General features: G+C 37.8%; 1 protein-coding gene across 1 annotated transcript in view; it reads right to left on the bottom strand.

Annotated features, from left to right (window-relative positions):
- The window catches only part of GPC5 (glypican 5), a 644,868-nt gene that overhangs the window by 338,007 nt on the left and 279,061 nt on the right, over positions 1–27,800 (bottom strand). Inside the window, exon 5 of the mRNA XM_079903067.1 lies at positions 5,591–5,716. Within this exon, the coding sequence (XP_079759193.1) occupies positions 5,591–5,716 (126 nt within the window). The remainder of the gene's footprint in view (positions 1–5,590; positions 5,717–27,800) is intronic.

Raw genomic sequence — 27,800 nt, 5'->3', positions numbered from 1 at the left:
GACATAGGTAGAAACTTTCATGATTCATCTCTCTTCTTCTCATTTTTCCAACACTCCATTTCATTTTGGAACCATATATTACCCACCAAAATGTTATCACCAAGCCACATCCCCAAATCGCCATAACTTAGTTCTCACTAACACTTAGAAAAATTCCTTTTCCTCGGAGTCCTGTTATCTTGAAAAAATTATTGATAGGTGTTCAAGGACATTGCTCTTAGCCTCTCAGATATAGAAGCTGTGTTATAAAATAAATTTCAGTAGACAGGAAGATATATGACATATAAACGCAAAAAAGTATTCAAAGTGTCATGGTGGAGTTAGAGGTTACAATAAAACACAAATGAGGGAATTCATTCCACTAGCACCCAAGATAAAAGTGGGAGTTTGGCAAAACTGTATACGCAGTTGTATGGAGAAAATGATTTAGTTGAAAATATTCCATTAATAGTGGAAATATCAAGGTCCATGGCAGATTGTCGCAATGGGGTAGGAGTGGGGACGCCGTGTAGTCACCCCTTTTAAGTGACCTCCAATTCTGAACCAAGTAAGACAGGCCATAGGTATGATAACATTGATGATTATTACAAAGGTTTAATTCAGTGTTATAAACCTGATTGCAGAGGTAGAAATTGCGAGGGGAAAAAGAAATAGAAAACAGACTGGTGTTTAAGTCATGAAGAACATACTGCCTTTGCATAAGCAACATAGGAAAAACAAGCAGTTGTTACAGTAATAAAATTCAGAGCAATCCTGAGACCTGGCTGGGTTTAAAATGGAGTCCGTGACATTTGAAAACTAAGCCAGGTGTTTAAAAAAAATATACGTAGGAAGGTCAGGAAGAAAAAGAAAATTTGAAGATGAAGTGTCTTTCCAGATAAATAATGGGTAAAGGAGAAAAAAAAAGTGAGGTAAAAAAAAGTTATGGCCAGAAAAAATGTCATTGTCTGGGTGGAAAGAAAACTGATAATAGATAAGTATAAAATCTCAGATTTTTAAGGTTTTATATTTTTATCTATTTTTTAAAAATTTGATTCTAATATGTTGAAAAGGGGCACCTTATCATAAGAGTTTAAAAAGAAAACACTGGGATAGGAAAGAAGCATTAAAGAACATTAACTACATAAGATGAAGTGGAAATCACGTGGATTATGAATTTTACGGGGATATTTAACAGCTATAGGCTAGTTTAAGGGTTGTTGCGGAAGTTACAAATTCCTGGAGATGGAGGGAGAGTTACTGGATTATCTGTCTATTAATCAAAAGGGAAAAAGAAGCCCTGGTAATTAAGTAGCTGTCACCTGAACTTCAGTACTCAGAAAGACAAGCGCAAGCCATCAAACAATCAATTTGCAATCACCAGGAACTGAGAACAGAGTAAGCACTGGCAGGCCTTTCAGAGAACAAGTTTGTTTCGCGATGAAGAGACAGGAAGGGTAGATAAGAGGGACTTTAAGAGTTAGAGACTATGTGGATTTCAGTAGTAAATTTTCATCGTTAATCAGAAATCATCTGAACTGTGGACCTCGGTGTCGTGATAGTGTATATGGTATGCATGTACTCTTTAAAATCATTTGAATTAAAATAGATTTTGTTTCATGAATTAATATGCTACAACTCTTTGAGATGTTTCATTTACAACCACAGAGGAATTCCACCTCTTTTGATGAGCACAAAGGTGATTTGACCCAGTTTGTAGGCCTGTCATAATTCTGAAACAATTTGTATGGTTCTCCTGTTCTTTGAGGCAGCATGTCTGTGCACATAAATAATCTGACCAATCATCTCCTAAAAAATGCCTCCAGGAGAAGAAATTTTGCCAAAATAATCACTTCGCTCTTAACAATGAATGATATGCTCAATCTTGGCCACAAATTTATCCTATTGATGTTTTTGGCATAATTTCTCTAGAATGAACTTGATGAGTATTATAACCCAGCACAAGAAAGGAAAAAAAACCCTATGATCCCCACATGTGGTACAAATTCACTTGATATTCATTTCTTCAAAATTTGAAGGCATTATTTATCTCAACCAACTGCAGGTCTCTGAAATGAATATTCTATATGGGGATCTTAGCATTTTCACACACTGATCGCTGCTACTCTTGTTTATTCGCAAGGAAAAAGCAGCTAATAGTTCGGGATTGTAACATTCATTAGAACTTGCCTTTACATCGGAGCCATCTTAGATTACTGAACTACTGAATTTTTGAAACATATCCATTAATGCTTTGAAAAAACTATATCACAGAATTGCTACAAAAATCCAATTTGGTTAGAAATGAAATGTAAAAATAGTGCTTTTATTTCAAAAAAGAATTATAAAAAGAAAAAAGCAATAATGGCTCATAATTCTAACATCACTATAACATCTGTTTCCATTAAATATAAATACAATGGAAATATAAAGCCTCCCCAGTATTTTAAATATATTAGCAGTTTTCATGTTAACTATCCAGAAATATTCTATGAGGAATGAATGTCAGTACTTTTATTTATGCAAATCTGTTGATAAAATATTTAATATCCGGGCTTCTCTGGTGGCGCAGTGGTTGAGAATCTGCCTGCTAATGCAGGGGACACGGGTTCGAGCCCTGGCCTGGGAGGATCCCGTATGCCGCGGAGCAACTCGGCCCGTGAGCCACAACTACTGAGCCTGCGCGTCTGGAGCCTGTGCTCCGCAACAAGAGAGGTCGCGATAGCGAGAGGCCCGCACACCGTGATGAAGAGTGGCCCCCGCTTGCCACAACTAGAGAAAGCCCTCGCACAGAAACGAAGACCCAACACAGCAAAAATAAATAAATAAAATTAATAAACTCCTACCCCCAACATCTAAGAAGAATTTAATATCTGACTTTTAACTTTTTTATTGGAGTATAGCTGCTTTACACTGCTGTATCAGTTTCTGCCATACCGCAAAGTGAATCAGCCATGCATAGACATATATCCCCTCTTTTTTGGGATTTCCTTCCCATTTAGGTCACCACAGAGCACCGAGCAGAGTTCCTTGTGCTATACAGTAGGTTCTCATTAGTTATCTATTTTATACATAGTAGTGTATATATGTCAATCCCAATCTCCCAATTCATCCCACCCCCCCCCCTTGATATCCATACATTTATTCTCTGTCTGTACCTATTTTTACTTGGAATTATTCCACTTTAGCAGATATAAATATGCATCATTTTTGACTGCCATGTAATATTCCATTGTCAATATACCATGCTCCATTAACTAGATATGATGGATATTTATATTTCAGCATTGACTTTGCATTGAAAAAAAAATCCTGTTCTAAATTTATTTCAAGAACTGGCTGAGCCATGAATGAAATTACAATTTAAATTATATTTTAAAAAATGTCAAAGTACACATGAGAGTTTTCTCAAGATCAAACAGAAAAGAAATACGCCATCAGCTTACTCTGAAGCATTAGGGAATAAAGTTTTGGGAAAGTTCAATGAGATGATTCTTGTGAAACCTCAGCTGAGTGCTAGAAAGTAATTAGGGCTAAAAATGTTCATTTGGGAAGTAGCCTAGAGATGGTAGTAGGGAGCCAGTGTGTGAGGTTCATCTGCTGGCCCAGAGAAGCAAGGGAGTAGGTTAGTGACCCATGAGATAGGGACAAAAGAGGGGGAAAAAAAACACCCTCAAAAAAAGGGAAAATGTCAGCTAAGGTGATGAGCTAGAAGGGCTGTTTGAGAAAAAATTAAGCAAAGCGGAAGGTATTCACAGGAGAGTGAAGTCACATAGGGCCCTTAGAAGCAGCTGACCAACAGGAGGCTGGGTGGTATAGAAAAGGGAAGACAGGAGCTGGAAGCAAGTGAGAATAATGAGAATTGCTCACTTTCTTTACCAGAAATGTGGACACTTCCCAAGGAGGGTTCTTGCTAAAGATGAACTTTCTTTATTCATAAACCATGAATGAGGTCTTAAAATATGTATCATGTAGAAGAAAATATATTTTTGAGTTGAAAATACTCTCCTTCTAAAAAGTTTTCCCAAATCATTGATTTCTCCAACAGTATTTCCCATTATACAAACCTCAGACCAAATAGAGAGGAATGGGACAAATTGAAAGTAAGGTTCCTGCAGTTCTAGAATCAAATGTATAATGTAATGTGATATATTAAATATATTTATATTCTATACTAAACTGTTCATTAATCATGCAATTCTCATTAGCCCTTGTAGAAAAATGGTTAATACACAAAAATGTTCAATTCCAGTTTGAACAATGTGAAAAGAGAAAGTATAAGTCAAAGTAGAATTTAATTACTAGGTCTAAGGGGCAGAAATCTTATTAACATGAATACTGTAAGAATTCAAAATACTATGCATGCTATGACTGCTCTCAGTAAAGGCAGGACAAACATATGTAAGAATACATTAAGCCATCCAAGGGGCATAATGGAAAAAGAACACTAGCCATGTCAGCCGAATTTTTTATTTAAATTTAAGTATAGTTCCTGCCTTCAATAACTATTTTCTGTGAAATCAAAGATTCCCTATGAGATATCTGGATGTAAACTACAAGTAATCATTTAATATATCAGGAATGCAACCTTTAACTATAATGAATATGATCACACAGCAATAAACAGATTTTACTACATAAATTTATATTAATATTAATTACAGTATATGTTTATCATAGTAAATTGAATTTGCTAAAGGACACTTTAAATGAACTCATCATTCTAGTGGTAACTAAACTACCTATCTTTATACAGAGTAGGTGTGTTTATAAATCAGAAAGTTTATCACGTTACCTTTTCGCAGATTGCTCAAAATAAAATACACTAAAACATTCTAATCCAAGCACAGCACAGGTCTACAATCTATGGTAATCACCAGCATTGGAAAATCAAAGGACTAATTCCCGGCCAACTGTACTGACCAACACTATTGTAACAGAGGGAGAATCTAGGACTTTTTCAAGCTCAGGTAATTACTTGTGAGCACAACCAGTTATAGGAAGTGAAGGAAAATAAACTCTAGAAATTCTAGATGGTGAGGAAAAAAAAGGTGAAAAATTCCACTCCTGAGCTTGAGAACAATTGACAACATACAAATAAACAATGCCTCAAACAGACATACGTAAAAGTACCAGCCCTGTTTCCCTCTCCCTCTCTCCCTCTGTCTCTCACACACACTCATGCACTCAGAGACAACTGTAGGATGAACATATTAGTGCTGCTGTGACACATATCCACATAACAAATCTTTGCCCAGGTATTCACATTTCACCGAATTTCCTTTCTAATACTCATAAAGTTAAAAAAAAAAGATATCTGAGAAACAAGACAGATTGGCTAGAAGTAATACTTCACTGAAAAAGTGGGATTGTTGGGTAAGCCACAGATAGAAAAGACGAGAGAACTTTCAGAACACCACAGAATGCTATCATATTTCTAAAATGTCAAAAAGAATCAAACTTATTTTTGACAAACTAAAGAGAAGGAATTAATGTATCCTCTAACCTGTGTGGCAAAGTTAAAACAGAAGTAATGCATTCAAGAACTAGGAAAAGAAATCAAGGATGAAAGTGGCCATTATGTTTTCACAGATCACTACACATAAAATACCTTTTTACTATATCTTCTCCGTTCCAGCATGGCAGTCCGTCACCAGCCGCTAATTCATTAGCACAAAGTTGATCAGCCAGGCCTCCATAGAATGTCCTGTACAGTCGAAGGCTGTTGATAAATTCTCTGAATGGAAAAAACAAAGAAAACAATTAAACCCAAAAATCCATAATAAATGCCAATATGAATAGCATAATTTGTTATGCATAATGTTTAGAATGTAACTTTTAAAATTTTCTCTACTTATTTTCATATATTTTCAATACTTTTCTAACAAGACAAAAACTACATTTTTTTAAAAATGTATTCAAATATATTCTTTACATAGAAGTTTTCACTGGGTATGAACTTTATATAACTCCAGGTCCAAGAAGCTGTGAACAGTATATGCATACACACACACACACACACACACACACACACACACACACACACACACACACAAAACACCACTTCAGCTTCCCTAAAAGCCCTCACTAGCTACTGGCATCTAAACCACAGTGATATTAACTAATTTCTTTTCCATATAGAAATGTCAGAGGCTTATAACAAGCTGACTGATTGCTCACTGATTAAAAGTTTAGTAGACTTGGGTGATTTTCCCATGTGGGTCTTCTCTTTGGGGTCTAAGAACATCAGATAATATGTCTTTACTAAATATGAGAGAACCCAGGTATGTAACACACTTCAGAAGCATGAAAATAAAAGTTATTGGAGGGAGTAATATTTAATACATTTATTAAGTTTTTTCCCTCTCATACTATTGGGTTGGCCAAAAAGATCGTTTGGATTTTTCCTGTAAAACTTGAACGAACTTTTTGGCCAACCCAATATTTCCCCTTTCACCATCAATTATGGAAAGGGAAAATTCAACAAAAAGGCAGTTTTTCAATTTAGAAATCCAAGACTTTGGAGTTTTAAAACCAAGGCTTTGAGGTCTCAAGAACTTGAGTTTTAGCATGTCAAAAGACCAAGTCCTTAAGACTTTAGCTCTGAACTTTTAAACATAAACAATTGTTTTGGGGAAAAAGAAAAGAAAAGCCACTAGCCTGATCCAGAGGAAATGCCCCCTCTGGACTAAAAGGCAGGGAGAGGAGATGGAAACGTTGGCAGAAAAGCAAACGTCAGAAATTCGTGGGATGAGTAATTTAAATATAGCAATTATGAAACTGCATTCTCCATTGATACCTTTAAAATGATTTCTTTAAAAATGAAATTAAAGAGCAGGGGTGTCTATAAATTATAGCTGGAATAAACAATTTTTAAAACTTAAATCTAATTTTGACAGCACTAATGCTCAGCCATCTCAACTTGTAATTCTCTCTCTTATTGGTTTTCAAAGAACTAACTGTAGAAACCGCTGGAGTTGTAAATAACCACTACTCTGTTGGAAGGATAAATATAACTTTCAAATATGTAAGATCTGCAACCATAGAGAAGATCAGAAGTTCCCATGGCAAGTGGCCGGTGAGTATTTAATCAAATTTTTAGCAAAGTTTGACCAGACAAGTGATAAAAAAAATGGTTGCAGGAAGCACAAATCTCTAACCCATGCTCAATCAAAAAAAAAAAAAGATGATGCTTTATTTTCTCACTAGCACAGTTAAATGCTTATCTATATTTTATCGATTTCCTCTTCTAGAAAATAAGTCTCTCCTTGATGGCTGTGTTCCACTGACTGGAATGCATGAACAAACATCAATTCTCATGCTGCAGCTATGAAAACATAATTGATGAAATTGACTGGTTCTTTCTTAGAGAGGTGGGGTTTAATGAACAGGAAGATGTATGGCTCCTGTCCTGAATTCTATTCACTATAAATGACCACATGTTTGGAATCAAAGAACCTTTTAGAAATGAAGAGGCCTGGCACAAATGGCTGCAAATGTTGAGACCTTCAAATTGATCATGTAAAACTGAATAGATAATTTTTGGCCCCAAAACCTCCTACTTCACTCTTGGTAAATGGTGCCTTTGTTTCATTTCTCCCTTCACAACCAATCGATCATAAGGGGGAAAGTTCACATCGTTCTTTCAGTTCCCTTTCCCAACGCTACTGCCATTGCCTTAGGTCAAGCCTTGATCATCTTTCTCGGGAATTACTGTACCAGGAGAGCATACCTCCCATCGGTTCCTTTAACCATCACCTCCCATCCTCCATGAGAGCCACCAATAGAAATTCAAATCTGGTAGTCCACAGATTATGCCACGTACTTGCTTAAAGTCATCAAGGGCTCTCTATTCTCTACAGCATGAAATCCAAACTTCTTAGAAAGCTACATAAGGTACCCTCTCATCTCAATTTCAGCAACAACCCAAACCACACTTTCGGGTTCCACAAAAGTGAGATGCTTGCTGTCCTCCAAACTTACTTCCCGGCCTTTGCCTGCATTCTCTCTGAAAGGATAGTCTCCTCGAAGATTTCCACTCATTCCATAAACCATCGGCTATCAATTATTTGTCACAAAATACTAAACACTATGGAGTGCCAAAATCTGTGTTGGCGCTAGGGATTCATAGCTAAAGAAAACAGTCCCTGCCTTCTAAGAATGCACATTCTGGGGAAAATCCACAATAATAATACAGTATTAATAAGTAGTGTCACATTTGAAGACAAAGAAAGAAACAGGAAATAAGATAACATATCAGTGTTCCATGCAAAAAAAAACCACAAACCAAGAAGCAAACAACAACAACAAAAATCCAGGATAAACAAAGGTAAAGAGGGACATTGTGTATTCAGAGACTCATACAGTTAGGTTAGCTAGTAAGGAGTGTGCTTATGGGAATCACAGTCACAGGCAGGACGAGGACAGATTATAATCGGCCTGGTTGATCATCATAAGATGTTTCAGTTTTATTCAGGTGGTGAGAGCCATTAATTTTTCCAGCAAGCAAGCGACATCGTCATCATCGCAGTATTGTGGAAACAGAAAAGCAGTGAGGTCACTTAGGGGAGTATAAGCAAGTCCAGAGCGAGACGTATGAGGATGGGGAAAAAAACCTTCCAGTCAACGTCAGGAAAATGATAGATTTGAAAACCATTAGGAATCTAGAATTGACAGGTAAAACAAAGGTTTTAAGATGACTTCTAATTGTCTTCCCCTCCCCAATCAGGTAAACTACACTTTGACGGTAGCTTTGTCTTTGTGACTTGCCCTGGGTTCTAGTCGTGTACGCAGAAGTGATGTTTGTTCCCTCCAGGCTTAAGCTTTAAGGACCAACGTGGCTTTGCCAGCTTCTGTTTCCCTCTCCCCTGATGGCAGGCAATGTTTCAGATGGCAGCTGCTCTCTAACTCTGAGGCTTAAAGCCAGAGGAACCGCAACTTGAGCAGTAGCCCTGCTGGTCTGAAATGGGCATTGGTTGGGAACCAAAACAATTTTTTTGGTTCTAAACCAATGATAGGTTGAGGTGTTTTGCTACCACGTCACAACCTAGTCTCTCTTAATTGATACAAAGCTAAGAAAAACAAATGAATAACTGATGGATCATAAGTTCTGAAAAGAAGAGAGGGGAAGGATTATGGAAAACAGAGTGGTTAGCTTTGGAGCAAATTCCCTGAGACTAAAAGAATGGAAGAAAGTCCGCGTGAATGTTGAAATAAGGTTCGATTTGTAAGGATAGAAATTGAGCAGAGAACGTACTTTGGAACTCTATAATTCTGTGTGTGGCAGTTTTGAGGTCACAGGAATGAAGACTAGTGTTGCAAAAAAGTGGTCGCGTTGAAGGACCAGGAGATCTATACTGGATATAGAAAAATAATAATCATAGTTGAATTGGTAAGAAATGAAGGGCTCAAATAACTAGAAGCCGTAGTGAGGTTAAAAACATTGACCTGCAGCCACAGCTCCAGTGAATGTTGATCATGAGAAAAGAATCCATACTTCAGTTCCCAGCTTATGCTCAGCCTACTTTAAAAAAAAAAAATGCACCAGGTCCTCCTTTTCCAGTTGTACATGAAATGTCACAACGAATAAAACATTATATTCTTTGGATGATTCAAGTTGCTGGAAGGGTGACTCTATCCATACATTTATTTTTCTACAGTCATGAGAATATTTCCAGTTAAAATTAGGAGAAAAATAAATTCAAGATGTTACAGCTTCCAGATAATTAACCTTGAGGAGCTGTGTTACGTACATGTTGTTTGCTCATCTTGGTCTTAAGACAGCTCAAGAACACAGAAATCAAACATTATTAAGAGTAACACTCCAAAAATATTTTGTAAAGAGGAAAACATGCTTTGCCAGAATATTTATTCAAAGCCTATATGTCAGGGCCACGTGCAAATTTATAATTTCTCATTTGGGATTACAACAGTCTAACAAATGATTTCTCTGACTAGGTCTGCCCTCCCATCTTCCCTTCAATGCATGCGCCAAGTTCTTACCAGAATTCGCTCCAGAAAACAGCCATAACACTTTCCTCCTTTAAAATCCTAAGCATTCAGGTAAAATGTCTTACCGTGGCTCGTCATCTCTCTACTCTTTGCCCCTTAGTTGCCCTGACAGTCCCCCTTCCCTCCAGTCTCACACCCCAGCCAAAACCACACACTCCTATTGCCTAAGAAATCTCTAAGATGCCACCTTTTCTTCTCCCCAGAATGGCCTTCCCTCCCACTTCTCCCTGTCAACCATCTACCCATCCTTCAAAATCCAGCTTTGTCCTCATCTCCTCCCTAACTCCTTGCCTGACCAGCCTGTGACGCTTCTGTTGGTCTATCCGTTTCTCACGCCACACTTGCCATCTGTTTTATAGCCCTGGTTATCTGGTATTATATTTTGCTGTCTGTATATCTGCCTCCCTGATTAAAGGGTGCATTCTCTAAAGACAAGAGCCATGTCTGCTTTATATCCCCAGGGTCTGGACCACAGTGTGGTACCCCACAGGCACCTAACAAATTCTTGTTGAATTGGCCCCAGATGCGGTGTTAGTTTTTAACAACTTCCAGAATTAGACGTTTCTACAATGAAATACAATTTTCAGAAACGATAATGATAATTTAAAGTCCTTAAAGAGCACAGCTGACTTGGGGAACTTTAAATTACGGGACCCACTCCTAGATTGTGAAGCTATATCAGAAAGACCTTCCTAGAAAATGGAAGGAATCTCAAGGGCAGGACTACAAGCTGTGCCGGATTCTACTAAACAGGTTGAAGGCAGATTCTATATTATATATAGAACATATATAGAGACTATATATATATATATATTCTTATGGAGAGAATATAGAAGATCTCACATAAAAACCGAATGATCTTTTGGGCCAACCCAATACATATGTGTTGCTGAAGTTAACATGTAGTGACACATTAACGTTTAGTCACACTGTGGTGTAAGATAGCCTTTATAATTAATATATCACAGGTATACTACATTATAAAGACAAGTTAGAAAGAGCCTTAAAGATGATCTGATCCAGTAGTGCTCTGTCCTAAATGCACTCTATCATCACCAAGGAAACATAAACTGAATGCCTAGATTCCTCCCTCAGACATTCAGATTTTGTGCTCGGGGTAGGAACCAGGGACCTGTGTTTTTCTGAAAGCTTCCTACAGGATACTAATGTGCAGCCTCTTATTTTATAACTAAGGAAAGTTAAAACCAAAGAAGTGGAAGGACTTGTGAGAAGTGACTAAGTTAGTTATTTAGTCAAGCATTTAGTTAATGCAGACCTTGACATCGTTGTTTCATTAATTAATAAAAATGCCATCACTTTGCAGTATCGGGCAGATATTGGATATTTGACAAACCAAAGTTGAATGACTCTTTATAGAAAAGAATATTTCTCTCTGTTTTTAAAATTTTACAGAAATAATCACGCTTTTCACAGAACACAGTAGTAGACTGGTAGACAGATAGAAAACAGATACATCAGTTCTTCCTGCCAAAATCTGCACTTAGAAAGTAACATGTTTAGACAGGATTTATCTGTCTCTCTTTACCAATTTGAAAGATCTGGTGCAGGAAGCAGGCAGTGGAGAAAATTCTGATCTCTGGCTAATGAACAGCTTTGCACACTGTGCTAGCACAGGAAAGAGGAAAAAGGCTGGAACACAATTGCTCATTCATAGCTTCCAGCCTTGCTTGCCCTGAGCCGACTGACTGGAGAGGAACATGGACCAACATAGTTAGTGCTTCCTTGCTTCCCATGCCCTGGAGGCCTGCAGTGCCAGAAAGTCTCCTGATCTGTCACGTGGCAAAAAAAAAAAAAAAAAAAAGGATAGAAAAGAAAAAGAAAGGAAATGCAATTCACCCTGAAGTAATCATTTCTAGTCTGGTTGACACAGGAATGTCCAGTTACTACTCTAAAACCAAGTGACACTTTCGACTGGCTTTACCATTATCATTTGACTTTAATCATTTTTTTTAACATCTTTATTGGGGTATAATGACTTTAATCATTTTTAATAACAAAAGTAACATATCTTTTGGTGAACAGTTAAATAACTAAAAGGCACATGAAGTTCGTATCTGTCCCTCCACAGTGTTTCTCCATCCTCCCTCCTGAAGTAACAAATGTTAACAGCCTGGGGTGCTTTCTTCAGTTTCTTCTATGTGCACCCTAACATAACCAAAAACAGACAGACAGAGACAGAGATGGTTTGGTTTTACAAAAGTAGGGTCAAACTATACACGTACATGCAATTGGCTCTTCTCACTTGACAATATATCATGAACCCTTTTCAGGTTAATAAATCTAGGAGTTACTTATTTTTATACAGATGTATAATATTCCAAAACCTGGATATAGCAACTCTAGCATAATTTATTAAAATAGCCCACTAAGCCAATTTTTACTTTTTAATTTATAAGGCTGACACGTTTCTCATACGTATGGTTTAAAGGGTGACAACGGCGTGTTTCAAACTTTGCTGATTTTCTAGAGAGCTGTTTTCACTTAAGCATATGGCTCCAATCTACATTTGATTTTGCATTTCATTTCATGAGACATTGCTGGAAACAGCTATGTTCAAAAGTAATACCTCTCAGTCTTAGGTCTTCATCTAGTGGGCATTTGTTTCAATTTTAAAACATTTATCAACTGTTACATAGAACACTTCCTTGCCTTTTTTCCCTTGAACGTGATATAAAAGACTATTTCTAACTTTGAGCAAAGCTGATTATCTGGAAAAATGTTGGAGAAGAACCTGATTTTCGAATGGAACTTTTCTCTGTGGAATGTTTCAGACCACACGTTTCTGTATTTAATGATATATATTGATTTTTTCAGCCCTCACATCAGTCCACACATAATACAGAAACCAAATTAAAAGCAGTGCCTCTCACACACTGTTTGAAAATATCTGTAGAACAAAGGTCAAATGTGCAGTTTGCTGGTTAATGGCCTGAGGCAGAGTTAAGGTTAATATGGCACTAATAAACAGGCTCAAACCTGTGGACGTGTCTGACCACGGTTGTCAAACAGGAGACATTTAAAGTGTCAGTCTCCTGCCCCGCAGAGGAAATACATAATCACATGCTTCTGGGTAAGGGCTATTTTCTCTGGCAATTCTGAATCTATATTTCATCATTTAACTTAATTCCCAACGAAGTCATTCTATTTGACAAAATATTTGTATAGATCTTGAGAAGGGATTTCTAAAGATTTCTTTAGATTTCTGTTCTGTGGCAATAATGGTTCTCGTTGTAAATGCTTGAAAATAATTAAATACATGCAGGCAGATGGGCTATAGGGAGACTGAAATCTAGCTTCTTGGTCCCTTTCTATACAGGCTTCATGATTCCTGGAGAGATGCGGGGAGAGGGTGAGTGTAGCACTAAGAAGCAATGCAATAAATGGTACCAGGGAGTTTTATCACAGATGGAAATGTGTTTCAAGCACATTGCATTCATATTTGATTACAAAAGAAAATACTGTTTTTTTCTAAAAGCATAACTCATAAAGTCTGCTCTCTGAACCCACTGCTCAGGATGGAAGCTGTGACCTCAGAACCAGCACTATTCTCCTAGAGAAGGATTTTCTTTCTTCTGACTAAATGATTCCAGGTTTTTCCCTCCTGGTAGGAAGTCTTCTTGTTCATGAGATGGGTTCCCTTCCTTCACAGATTTACTGTGCTTTCTCAACAGAGCTGAAGGTGTTAAGATGGGCAGTAGACTGGGGTGGGGGCACAGGGAAAATGATGGGAAAAAGCACTGAAAACATGCTAACATCCTCCCATCCTCTGCAGAGGATTCTTTTCCAACAGGTGCTGTGTGCTTAAGGCTCCCTAGTGGTGATTTTATACCATCCCTGAGCTGGACATTCATGACCATCTATACAATTAGTATAGACTCTTCTATTCTCACTTTTCAATATCCCTCAAACCCAACACATTACCATTTAATGTCCCAGTAAGAAGCACCCTTTCTGAAAGCATCCTCCTCTAAAAGAGTGATTTAAACCTGATGTCAAAACCAGGTTTTCAAAACAAGCTCTCACCTCATTTTCCCATGTTGTAAAAAAGTACCTCACAAAGCACCGACTCTGTTCTCCATTAAAAAGGACTTTAAACAAAGACCTTAACTCATTTATAAAAATAAGCACAGAACCAAACATCCAATATTTAAGCAAATCAGATAGTATTAAACTGAGCATCCATCCCAAAGGAGGTGTGATGTTCTCTCCTACCTCATAACTTTGTTCATTTTCATTAAAATATGAAATTATTTGTTCAGTTATACTAGTTTCGGGAAGCATGCTATTAATCTTCCAATAGAAAGAAGTGTCTAGGACCTGACTGGGTCAAGACCAATGAGAAGGTTTAGCCAAACAGAATATTTGCAAATCTAATGATTCTAATATAGGTCATTTATACAAAGAAACATTATAGCTGTATTTTGAGATTCAGGATTTTAGGTCAAATCTTGAATGTTACTCTCTTTTGCAGTAAGATATTTTCTGTAGTTGCTAACATTTTAACTACAAACTCCATGACTTAGGGGATAAGAAAACATTCTGGACAATATTTTCTTCTCTCAGCATCAGAACATAATGAACTACTTTCACTTTGATAGTCTGCCAATAAATGGGCTTCCTTCTCATTCCTTTTCTTTTTTTTTAATGACTTCAGTCAGATATTCCTGGTTACCTCCATCCATAAACTTGTCTAACTGATAGACAATATATGCCTGGTACAAATTATTCTCATTTGCATGTTCACTTACTGTATACCTCTCAATGCATATATTTGTGTTCCTGGAGTCTGATATTAAGACGGGCTTTAGGGTCAAGAAATGTATAGTTAACCAGGTTCAAAGAAAATGAGTTCTTTTAGTCTTCAATTATATTCCTATTATTCTACTAATTCTCATTTTGGAAAAAAATTACTCTTGAATATCACATGTAAACCAGGTATTATTGTATGCCCAACTTCTGAAAGGTGGCATAGAATATTGCTGACCAGGGTTAAACAATACATCATTATTATACATAATCACATTTACCCAATTATGACATCTAAAATACTGTCCCTCACATCTCACAAACCATGCTGTGACAAATAAACCAGAAATTTTCTTTAAAAAAAAATAAAATACTGTCCCTATAATCAGAATTAAAGTAATTCCGTGCTTCCATTATGATTATTCATATGTACTTTGTGTACATAAGGCTTAGCTTACATTGGAAAAGGTAAGACAAACCAAATACAGTAAAGATTATAAATCCTTTGGATTCACTCAGTTTGCAGGACCCCAAAGTTGCAGTGTTGCATGTCTAACAAGATTCTTGCTGAAGGAGGGTCAAACCAACACAGCCAAGGGAGCACCTTAGACTGTTAATCTTCAAAAATCATCAAACAGAATCAATTAGAAGAAAATTTGATCTGCAAGTCTGTAAGTCTATGAATATGGGCCTAAACGAAAAGAATTATCCCAATACTACCTTAAAACTTTCATCAGTTGCACTTCTAAGCAAAAGATTCCACATGTGATTCTGGAGACCATGGTATGGCCTGGAAATGGTTGACATAAATTTGTATCTTGAAGGTGAGAAAAATCATAAAAAGCAGAGCCTCTGTTAAAGGATATAATCTACTCTAGAAACACATTTCTTCTATTTTGAGCACAATTATGGAGAAATGGGCAGATTTGTTATTTCTATTCAATATACAACTGGATAAAAAAATATGAATCTCTCTTGATTCTACCTGTTCCCCATTTTTCACTCTTATCTGTATGCATGATTTGGACACTTCAAATGCCAATGATAGATTTAAAATGGAATATTCTTTGCAACAGAAAACCAAGAGCAAGAAAGTGCTTGGTACTCTTGCTGGAGATGAAGCACTCACGATGCTTCTAAGTACAATTACTTTTGCTACTTTAGTAAAAGAAATGAGCCTCACTCATCATCCTGATGTAGGCCCCATAGATTCTGCTAAAAATTCTGAAGTATCTTTTATACACTTCTATAAAAATCATCAATTTCAATACGACACATATTTAAAATCCTCCTCATGGCTTAAAAAATTTGAGTGAAAAAAATGTGAGCTGAATTTGGGGTTCTTTTCAACTTTGCAGATGTTCACTGACTTTCCAAAGGAAAATGGATAAAAGATTCACTTTTTGTGAGAAGGAAGGAAGGGAGGGAGGGAGGGAGGAAGGTTGCTTTCAGGTATATTAGACAGGGAAAATTGCATTCACAGTTTGGTTTTCTTGATGGGGGATATCTTGAGCCATATAAATGAGGTAACCCTATAGTCATGATTATAAATACTATTGAAAACCTTCTATGCTCATCTGGCAAAGCTGCTGTTTACTGGGAAACAGAAGGTTTTTGGAGAACCAGTTAGAAAAATGTCCAAATTAAAGGACATTTTTCCTATGACTGAGAAATATATTTTATTATTCTTTCTGTAATGAGAAATTTGGGGAGATTTTGACTCACATTAACTTAAATTTGACAGTCTCAGTATCACGGATGTTGCAAATTAACTTGAGGTCCAGAGCATTATGGACCATCGATGTAAATAACTTGAAGAATTTAGAATAAATCTCATATTCCCTGATATAAGCCTATCCTCATCTAAGCAAGCAAGCTATGAGAGCACTAATCGTAGACACTGATAACCACATACGTTTGCTTTCTGTCGTTTTCAATAATCGTTACCATCAAAACAAAAAGCCAGCAGCACGCACTGGACGCCGAAGCTCTAAGACCATCACAATTTCAACTTCAAGTTTATACCAAGTACTTGGAGCCATCTCTCCTTTCAACACAAATACTGTAGAATATTAGCTTAATTGCCCATTGTTTGGATTTAGTTTCAGATATTTCATGAAATGGTCATTAATTTTTTCCACAAACATCTAGAAAATAAGAGCAAACACAGTTTCAAGTCCTTTGTTTATGAACTTTCTTGTTCTGCGAAGTTTTTATCAGATTCTCAGTGGGATACGTGACCCACAAAAGGTTAAGCACCACTAGCCTAAACTTTTGCCACATGTTTGCTCTGCCTCCTGGCATTCCTTCTTCCTGTGTGCCTGGGTTTTGACCCATGGGGTCCTGCCCTGCATTATTCATGTAGGGCTTGACGCTAGCCTGCCTTGCGCTCACGTTTTCTTAGCCCTGCTCTGGCCTGGCCTCTGGCCCCTCATCCAAAGCCTCACCTTGGCCTGCCCTGCCCTAGGTGCCCTCACTGCCACCACTCACTAAGCACTGTTTTAAATTAAACAGAAATGTCCTCATTGAAGGGAACATGGCCTTTATTTTAGTAAATTAAACGTACAGATAATAAATAACAACGGCACCTCAAAGAAGCACTAACTTCCTTTTCGGAAACAGATTGGAAATTGCTTTCTCCAGTCCTACAAATGATATTAAATTTTTCTCAAGGAGTTGGCTTTTCCCTGACCCATGGATATTTTCATCCGCTGAGTATGTGTACACACAATTCATTGAGCCCAGTCTATCAATACGGATTTACCCATGTAAACAAATACATTTACCCAAACACACGCACATCAAGAATTTTAAAAATTGTGGTTTCGATAAAGTATTTTACTAAATAAGGTTTAACAACGTAGCTATGAATTCATGTATTTTAAGCCAACTGATTCTACTTAATATGAACCTTTTGAGCTATCTTGGCAGTCATCCTAAATAATGTTAACTGTTCTTCATTCAGTATATGTTTAAAGATTTTTCCTATTGTAATTTAATTATTTTTAACCACATCACTGTGTTCTCCTGTGAGGTACAGGGTAACAATTAATTTGCTTTCATAGACAGACCCATCCTGAATAAGAATGAGGCCCTGACTCATTCCTCTCCTTAAACTATGCAATTTCAAGTGTCCTCTTTAGTTCCCATCCTCAATAAATAAAATTCTTCATGTTCCAAGTGGTAAAATTTTCATCCAATTCAAGATTTAATAATCACATTAGAATAAAATGGAACTTCCCGTTGATACAATATCCCAAAGAAGTTCTGAGGAGAAAACTGAGAGAAACGAAAACTCATAAAACAAGTTAAATTATATTTCGTTTCCAACATTGAAAATCTATTATTTCTAAAAATTCTCCTTTCCCCACCTTCACGTCAAAATCACCTCTGACGTTAAAAACATTTTACTTTTACTGAAACCTAAGTCTTTATTACCCCAATACACACTCACGCATACAGCCCACCCCTTAATCAGCATATTCTTAAATGAGAGGCTTGGCTAATTGGAATGCTAGCTGGAGAACAGATGGGGCACTGATGTTGAGACTCTCTCTTAATTTATTGTCCTGGGGTTTTCCTAATTACCCACTTAACTGGCACAGCCACACCGCTTTGAAATAATAATGTACAGCTAATTATCACTGATTTAAGCTTGCTAATAGCTTACTCTTACCAGCTAACTTCAAGCAATCAAGCAGAGAGCAGGAACTGCCATAGGGAAAGCACTCTGCCTGGGCTGGTTTGGACAGCTATATGAGGGCAGTGTCCTTTACAGCTGTGTTGACTAGGTTTCTGCCCCAAACCAAGGCTAAATCATGATGCTTTGCTAGATGGTTAAAGCCTTTTCCTTGCCTTTCTCAACGTTCAGAGACCTTTGTAACTGGTATGTATCCATCACTCCAAGTCTCCAATCAGCTCGTTACCATCATGCTACATACATGGGAAAAACTGGGTACACTGAATACGTACATCTCCAAAATGTGATTAAAATAATAATAAACTACAGTTTAGCTCCTTTTTCCAGACTCTATCTACAAGTTTAGCACAACCCTTAGATCCAGAGACAGATTTTAATATGTAAATTTCCTTCTTCAAATTTTACAAATAGGAGAAGGCAATGTGTTCAACAGAAAGGTTCCCTATGAATTCAGAAAAAGTGGGAGAAAAAACACAAAAAAGAAGGAACTTAGGAATATATAGAGAAATATCTATATTTATGATAGGAGACTATACTTCTGCCTTAGTTTACACTTATTCTGCATCTATTTTAGGAACTTCTTCAGGCATCTCTAGGTCAGATTTCCTAGAGGCAGTGTCTGACACAGCAATGTGGACGCAGGTGACTCACTGAAGGATGCTCGTAAGAGAGAGGTAGTGAAGGAAGCCAGATAGAGTGGGGAGGAAGAAGTTAAGCAGTGATGTTGTCTCATCTGCAGGCAGATTCCACAAGGAGTGCTGCAGTGTGAATGTCACCACATATTCGGTCCTACCACCTTCAGCAAGGGGCGAGCCCCGTAGGCTCCTGTGTCAGTCAGTCATTGCCTGCAAGCTGCCACCGACGGGGTGAGGTAGGTGGGAGTTTACCCCCCTCACCCATGTGGATGAGATGGTGTTATAGCCACTCTCCAGGATGAGCCCCAGTAATCTTTCCCTTCCTGCCTCTGTGTAGTCCCCCTGCACACTGAATAGAACTGACTTATATAACTTTTAGGATATTGCAAAAGTGACAGTGTGGGACTTCGGAGGCTGGATCATTATAAGAAACTACAGCTTCTCCCTTGCTTTCTCTCGGATTGCTTACACTGAGGGAAACCGGCCACAATGTGGTGAGAAAACTCAAGCAGTCCTATGGAGAGGTCATTGTGACAAGAAACCAAGGCCTCCTGCCAACAGCCATGTGAGTGAGCTATCTTGGAAGATGATACTCCAGCTCCACTAAAGCCTTCAAATGACTATGGCCCCAGTTGACTTCTTGACAGCAATCTCCCCGAGACCCCGAGCCAAAACCCCACAGCTAAGCAGCTCCCAAATTCCTGATCCACAGAAAGTTACATAATAAATGCTTATTTTTGCTTTAAGCCACTAAGTTTTGGAATGATTTGTTAGGTAGCAATAGATAATAAACACAGAAGGCTCCTATCTGTTGAGGTCAATTCCCCAGATAATAAGGCAGCTGTGCGTGAGCAGCCAGGACACAGCAACCAAGAAGCAGACAAAATGGACAGGTAAAGGGCTGCAAGCAGGGCGCCAGCAACATCAACTACCTTAGTTACCTTTCACATTAAATGTTTCCATTAAACCCTTCGTACTCCTTAATACAGTGTCATGCCATGAACTTAATGATGACTTGGACATTTACAGTTTTAAAAAATGTATCTGGCAACACCTTGAAATTCTAGGCCTAGTGAAAATATTCTTCAAAAGTGAAGATATGTTCAGACAAACAATAGCTGAGAAAACTCATCACTAGTAATAAGCAATGAAAGATGTACTAAGGCTAAAGCAAAGATTCTAGATGAACACACAGAAATAAGTTTTAAAAAGTACCAGAAAGAATAAAATAGGTAATTATAGGTAAATATTGACTACTTAAAGACAACAATAACAGTAATGTCTTGGGGGTTGCTAAAATGTTGGTAGAAGTAAGATTTGTTGACAAAAATAGCACAAAAGCTAGGAAGAGAGTAATAGAGTGAAACTGTTTTGAGGTACTTATATTGTTCAATAAAGTGGTAAAACTGTTAATTTAAAGTAGATGGTAAAAAATTTAAAGTGCATATTTTAATCTCTATGATAGCCATTGAGAATACTGAAGAAACACAAATCTAAAAAGCTTTGAAGATAAAAAAATAATAAATACCAGCTAAACTCAAAAGAAGGCAAGAAAGGAGGAATAAAAAAAATGGTATAAAGGGATAACAAACAACAAGATGGTAGCCTTAAACCCAACTACTATTTCAGTATATCATATATCACTGTAAAACACTGTAGAACCAACCTAAAATTGAGTCATTTATGTCAAGGACAAAATGAAGATGGTCAGCGTAGGTGCATGAAGGAAACTTAACCTAACCTTACAGGAATTTACAGCTCTTCTCAGAAATTGCCGGAGGACACCAGCCAATCCCCAAACACCAAGTCTGTCCATGCCATCTCTGGTCTTCCTATTCTCCTAACTCAGCTACCCTGATCCAAATAAGAAAGAAGACCAGTAGCCAAACAATAACCTGAAAAAGCCAAATAACTTCCATATTTATGCCATAAAAATCCCTTAGTCTGTGAGCAAATCAGAACTCACTACTCCCATAGCCTTGAGTTTCCCAGTTTGCAGGTTGAAATCCTTGCAATAAACTCATCTTTCTGCTTTTGTTTTTTTTTTTTTAATTCAGTAGAGTTTGGTTTTTGAACCATGCACTAGACATTCCAATTAAAAAACAAAAACTGACGAATCACCTCTTAATAAATATTGTTGGTTACCCCTGCCAAAGGTCAAATTATTTATGTCAACAATGGTTATATAAACCTCAAAAGACTTGTTTGAATAAAGGAAACTATATAAACTTAACTCTTACTCTGCCACAAAGACCTGAAAATATGTATGTTTTAAATCAGGTGCCATAAATCTACCATAATTTAAAACAGAAATTTTTATAAGCTATACCATAAAGAAAATAAATCTAAAGTAAATTATGACAATATAATTTTTAAAGACTATGACTTATTTATATGTAAAAACAGTTTAAAGTTTTAGTAAATAGAACAGTGTTTATTTTTCATTTACATGGTAAGACAGTGTCAGAGACACTGATGCATTTTACAACTAGAGCAACTATACTGGATACGAGCAAGAGTTTCTCTTGGATACATCCTTAAAAGGTAGACTGTAGTGCGTAGAGTATATGAGTTTTACCAGGTACAGCAAGCCTCTTGCCAGAACAGCTGTACCAGTGCACCATGTGATCATCCACAGAGAAAACCCAGTCCCATGAACAGACCGACCATTAGAAACAGAGTACAAAAAAGTAGCCACATATAGCATTATAAACATATCTTTGTCTGAATAGATCTTTGTATTCAATATAACCCTAATCAAAACTCAAGAGATTATAACATATATTTGAAAAAATAATTCTACAAACATCTAAGAGAATTTTGAGAAACAGTAGGTAAAGGGGCTAACAAGATTTAAGAAAATCTTTAAGAGCAAAAGAGAAAAAAGAAGAAACAGGAAAAAAAAAAAAAAACCAGTAAACAGAGCAATTTCAGAGAGAGCTTATAAACAGGCCAGTGTATGTATCTATCTAAGGGAACTTGGAATGAGTATGAAGCAAAAAAAAAAAAAAAAAAAAAAAATCAATGAGAAAAGGAAAAGAACAGATTGTTTTAGAGCAACCCTTGAAATCTGCCTCAGAATTTGGAAAATTTAAGTTGGAACTTTACCTCATACATAACATATATAAAGATATAGTCTCTACATATATTAACAATGTGAGAAACAAAACTATAATGCTAGTATGAAAAAGAATAGTAGACTATCCTTTTGAATTGATGCAAGCAAGCAATTTTTAAACATGAAAACATTTTATAAACTCAATTTCTGTTTAACAAAGATCATCTTAAGTTACACATCAACTCACTTATTTACATTTAACTGAACTATCATCTTAGATAGAAAATGTTTGCAAAGTCTAAAACTGACAAACAACATATAGAACATAAAAAGAAACTCTTACAAATGGTTAAATTTAAAAAGGAATCTAGTAGGAAACTAAGCTCACAGAAAAAAAAGGAAACAAGAGAAAACAAAATTTTAGGAAATAAAAATTTTAAAACTATATTAGCTTGTATTAGTTAACTTATATAACTATTATTAAACTATATTAGTTAATAAGTTGATTAGAGTGATAATAAAATAGCTCACCCATCAAATAAGAGATCTGAATTAACAAAAATATAAAGTACAAGAAAAATGTCACTTTATTTGCCGCACAAAGAACTCTCAGTCTCTCACCTAGTTCCTAATCCCAGCTTCTGAGTACCTTCACTATACTAAGGCTGGGTTCTCTTGAGAAAGATCCCTGAACAAGCCCAACAATTATGTAGCATAAAGTTTTCTTCCCATCTTTCCTTAAGGGTCCTGTGGCCCTTTTGCTTCCTAGCAATAGAGACCAGCTCTCAGTTAACTTTAATCCTAAAGACCCAAAATGCCATTCTACTCTGTCTAAATGGGGCTCATAGAGGTCAAACTGAAATGGAGCAGGACCCTATGATCCCTGCCCCCCCATGTCCTCAGTCTGGCTTTTGTCTGTGAAAAACCTTTGGGCAAAGAATAAGTTTAGGGCTTCCCTGGTGGCGCAGTGGTTGAGAGTCCGCCTGCCGATGCAGGGGACACGGGTTCGTGCCCCGGTCCGGGAAGATCCCACAAGCCGCGGAGCAGCTGGGCCCGTGAGCCATGGCCACTGAGCCTGCGCGTCCGGAGCCTGTGCTCCGCAATGGGAGAGGCCACCACAGCGAGAGGCCCGCGTACCGCAAAAAAAAAAAAAAAGTTTAATCAGAGAAGTGAGAAAATGCAGAAACAAAGGAAAACAGTCCAAGACTAAATAGTATAGTTTAGTCATTAAGCATAGTTAAGGACCTTTAGTTCCTTTTCATGGGCTATAGATCATATTCTGAGTGGTATCCTGTGAGCTGTTTTGTAGATATTGACACCCTCACCAGGTGGAAGAGGTGAACTACATGATGACCAGGCTGTAGCCATGACATAAGCTGCCATCATTCCGAGAACTGGCCTCAAAGAAATGGGAACAAACCAACCCTGGAACTGAAGATTAACGGTACTTAAAACAATCAAGATGACGCTGGTCAGACCAATTTCAAGATGACTGTCAGAGCTGACCGTGCTGTTTCTGCATGTAGTCCCCTCCCTCCATCTACAAAAGCTCTTGCCCACTGATCGTCAGTGCCAGGGTGGGGGGGCAGTTGGCCTTTGGACAGGATTCCACCCTCCCCCCCATTGCCAGCATCCAAAATAAAGCAAGCTTTCCTTTCCACCAACCTTGCCTCTTTATTGACTTTTGAGTGGTGAGCTGCCGGACCCCACTTTCAGTTACAAAATGAAAATTAAATTTTAGGCTCAGTCTGTCTCACACTGGGCCCAATGAATCCACAGAAGTGTGTCTGTTTCACGCTTCTCAGTATGTCTTTGGAAGAGACATACACATCCCTTGCACAATCACCACAATGGTTCCTCAACTCATGGAGTGGGGGCCAAACGGAAATCCCTAAAACTACCTCTTGTACAAAAAACAGCAAAACAAGAGACTATCACAGCTGTTTTGGTTCTGGTACCAATTCCAGTATGTGGAGAGGCAGTGAGGGTCCCCATACCAACAAAAAGCAATTTTCCCACAGCAGCAGCATATCTAAAAATCCAATTCAATTCTGACACTATCTACCCAGAGAGAGCGTCAGATTCCACAGGTTAATGGTTCAGTCCTACAAGACTGTGTCCCACCCCCTCCAACACACACACACACTTCAGGTGCCCGTCTCAAGTCCAGGTTGTTACTTGTACTTCTGACCAGTTGGCTATAAATCACACGTTCCCACTACCCACTCCCCCCTCGAGTTTGACTAATTTGCTAGAGCCGCTCACAGAACCCAGAGAAATGTTTTACTTACTAGGTCAACAGTTTATTGCAAAAGGATATAACTCCGGAACAGCCAGATGGAAGAGCTGCGCAGGGCAAGGCACTGGAGGATGGAGCACACAGCTTCCGTGCCCTCTCCAGGCACGCCACTCGCCCTGCACCTCCACACGCTCAGCAACACGGACGCTCTACAAACCATCGGGGGTTTTATGGAGGCTTCATTACACAGGTGGGATTGATTAACTCATGGCCACCGTCGATTGAGTCAACCTGTGGCCCCTCGCCCCTCACTGGAGATTAGGAGGTGGGACTGAAAGTTCCAGCCTTTTAACCACATGTTTGGCTCTCCAGGCAGCCAGCCCCATCTTTAGGTGGGACCCAAAAGTCACCTCATTAACATAACAAAAGACACCGTTCTTCTCTCATCACTTAGGAAAATCCAAGGGTTTTAGGAGTCTATGCCACGAATGGTGTCAAAGAACAAATACATATTTCTTACTATAAATCACACTATCACAATATCTCTGGGAATTGCTGAGTTTAGGGTCATCATCAGACACAAAAATTGTAGTGGTGGTGATCTTAACACTTCACCATTGACCTCACTTGTTTGGCTGGTCTATGCACAGGGGGTAGACACAGATAATGGTCGGATTATCATAACCTGAGTCAGAGGGTGACTCCAATTACATACTCCTTTGTATGTGGTGTCTGCTAGAGCAAATCAATACATGTCCTGCCACCTGCTATGCAGCTAATGACTTGACAAATGCTCTTCTCTCTTTACCAACTAGTAAGGACAATTAGAAACGTTTCACTTTCAGCTGGCAAGAACCCCTTCACTGTTAGACCTCAAGGCAATTCTCCCACTCCATGACAGACAGGAGCCGTGATCATCTAGACATCCTATAGAACGCCACGCTGATAATCAAATATTGATCACATTATGCTAGATAACTTAGTCTGAATGATTCTGGTGGGGAAAAATATTGACATTTTGAGTGCTTGACAATTCAGCAGGGTTTGTAAATGTCTAGTAGTCTGAATCTGACTGGGATGTTCTTCTCATGCAAAAGACAAATTTCACCACTTAAGAGGACCTAAAGCACAGGAAGAAGCACAGAGCTTTTGGGATCCCTTTGCATCTTAGAGAAAACATATTACACACATATTACAACATACTGTGTTGCTACAACCCATTTATAAAGTAGCACGCACCAAGGTACTCTGACATTCAGTCCAGATGACCCAGTTCATCTATGCCACCAGTGACTGAAGTACTGGTGGCAAATAAAGATGCTCTGCAGAGATTCCAGAAAGCCCCATAAGAAGAATCACAGTATAGACACCAAGGGTTTTAGAGTAAAGTCATTTATTTTTTTACTGAACACTATTTTTGCTTGTTTGGTTGGTTGGTCCATCTGTCATTCAGTAGGTCAGTCAGCTGGTTGGTTTACAACTTGCCTCTGGCAGAACCTGCATACTTGACCATAAACCAGCAAATGATTCTGCAACCTGAGATGCCCATGAGGAAACAAGTACTGTCTGACCTGCCAGGCTATAAGATCGGGCTTGTATAGAAGCAATATAACATCAAGTGGATGTGATTGATTGGAAATCAGGCTCAAGCAGGTGGGAAAAGGACAAGTAATTAGCCCAGACTCACTAAGCACCTATTCCTGCTACATTGCCCCACCTACTTAAATCAAAATTTATGACCTCGTGGGGAAAGATAAGTTGATGAAGGATAAATAAAATTCAGGTTATAAAAGGAAAATCAAAATAGTATTGCTAAGAGAGCTTTCTAAAACGGAGCTGGGAGTCCACTGAGGAAGTGTGACTTACGTACATCTGGACCTGGATGGAATCTGACCTTTGACCACTTACTGTCTTAATGCAGGCACTCAGAACACCTGCCCAATGATACTTATCGGATACTTACCACAAATAACTCATGACAGCCTATCTACTTATTGAACCCTTACCCTAAAATAGCCCTTAAGAATAAATATTTCCTTTTTTGTATCAGAGTCAATCATAATTCTTGCCAGACAACTTTAACAACCTTGTGGCTTTTATCTGTATAAGCCCCTGACTCTTTCCTCTACTCCAACACCCTTTTAGTTTCACCCAAATCTCTCTCCTGAATTGCAATTCCTAATAGCCCAAATAAACTCTTACTTGCACCCTTCTGCACCGCTTGGATGACAAAGTCTACTTTACGATAGGAAAGGATAGATAAAATTCAGGTCTACTTTATGGATAGGTCTGCACAATATATAGGCATCAAGAGCAAATATACTGCCACAGAAATTAAGTTCCATTCAGGAATGGCAATAAAAAATGTGTAAAAGTGAAATGCTTAAGCTGGCTCAAGTGCAGGACCTCTGGTTGTTCACCTTGCGTGGCATGAGATTGGCCAGTGATGAGCCTACCCTGATTCATGGGAAATGGTTAATGGTGGCTGACCAGTCAAGGGCATAGAAATAATGAGTTTGCAAGATTGGTGACATGGAGGTCTATTCAATGGCCAGGATAGATACTTATAAAACTTTCCACTCAGATAAGCCCCTCATTGCTCCTGAGCCATTCTGTAACATTTCACCTGCATGGTCTTAGTTTCGCAAGGGAATAAACCATGTTAAGTACCGGGTTTTGTTTTGGTTTTCCAGCAACTAGGTTGTTTTGGTGGTGAAACTGACATGATCTTTAGGAACGTAATATCTTCCTTAGCTGGGTTTTATTATAAGAACCACCATAGCCAAAGCATACTGATTTCTCAAATGCAAGAAATAACTACTGATCACTATACATGTTTAAATTGAAAAAAACATAAAAACACAGCTATTTTACTTGCAAACAATGTGGTAATTGTTTTCAGCTGTAGCACATAGCCAGTAATAGCTCAGTTCTTTACCCCGTGCTAATAACCCAACTGAGGAGAGAATGGGGCAATTAAGAGCACTATCTCAAAAGGAAACAGATTTTACATTATAGAGAGTAAAGTATGTAAAATACTGAATTCTCCATAAGGTATTTTTAGAAATAATTATTTGAATTAATAAACACAGAATTCTGAATTTCAGGTCAATTCAAAAATACCTACTGAGAATCTAGTATTTGCCATTGTACTGGTCAACTGAATACCAAAATAAATAAATAATAGTTTCCTCCAGTATTAAAAAGTTTTTAGTTTAATCACCAATTCTCAAGCAACCGGACACTAATGAAGGCTTTAACAATTAATTTAACAATTAATCACGGGCACAGTGGTAGAAATGTGAGTTAATGCTTATCATTTTGAATTGAAAGATTGTAATTTTCAGCATTCCAGGTAAAAGATATGGACACTTTACATTTTTTAACAGGTACTTAACATTCAGTAATACT

This window comes from Stenella coeruleoalba (assembly GCF_951394435.1).
Source record: "Stenella coeruleoalba genome assembly, chromosome: 18".
Lineage (NCBI taxonomy): Eukaryota > Metazoa > Chordata > Mammalia > Artiodactyla > Delphinidae > Stenella > Stenella coeruleoalba.
The sequence above is the reverse complement of the archived record's forward strand: the minus strand, read 5'-3'. Positions and strand labels throughout refer to the sequence as shown.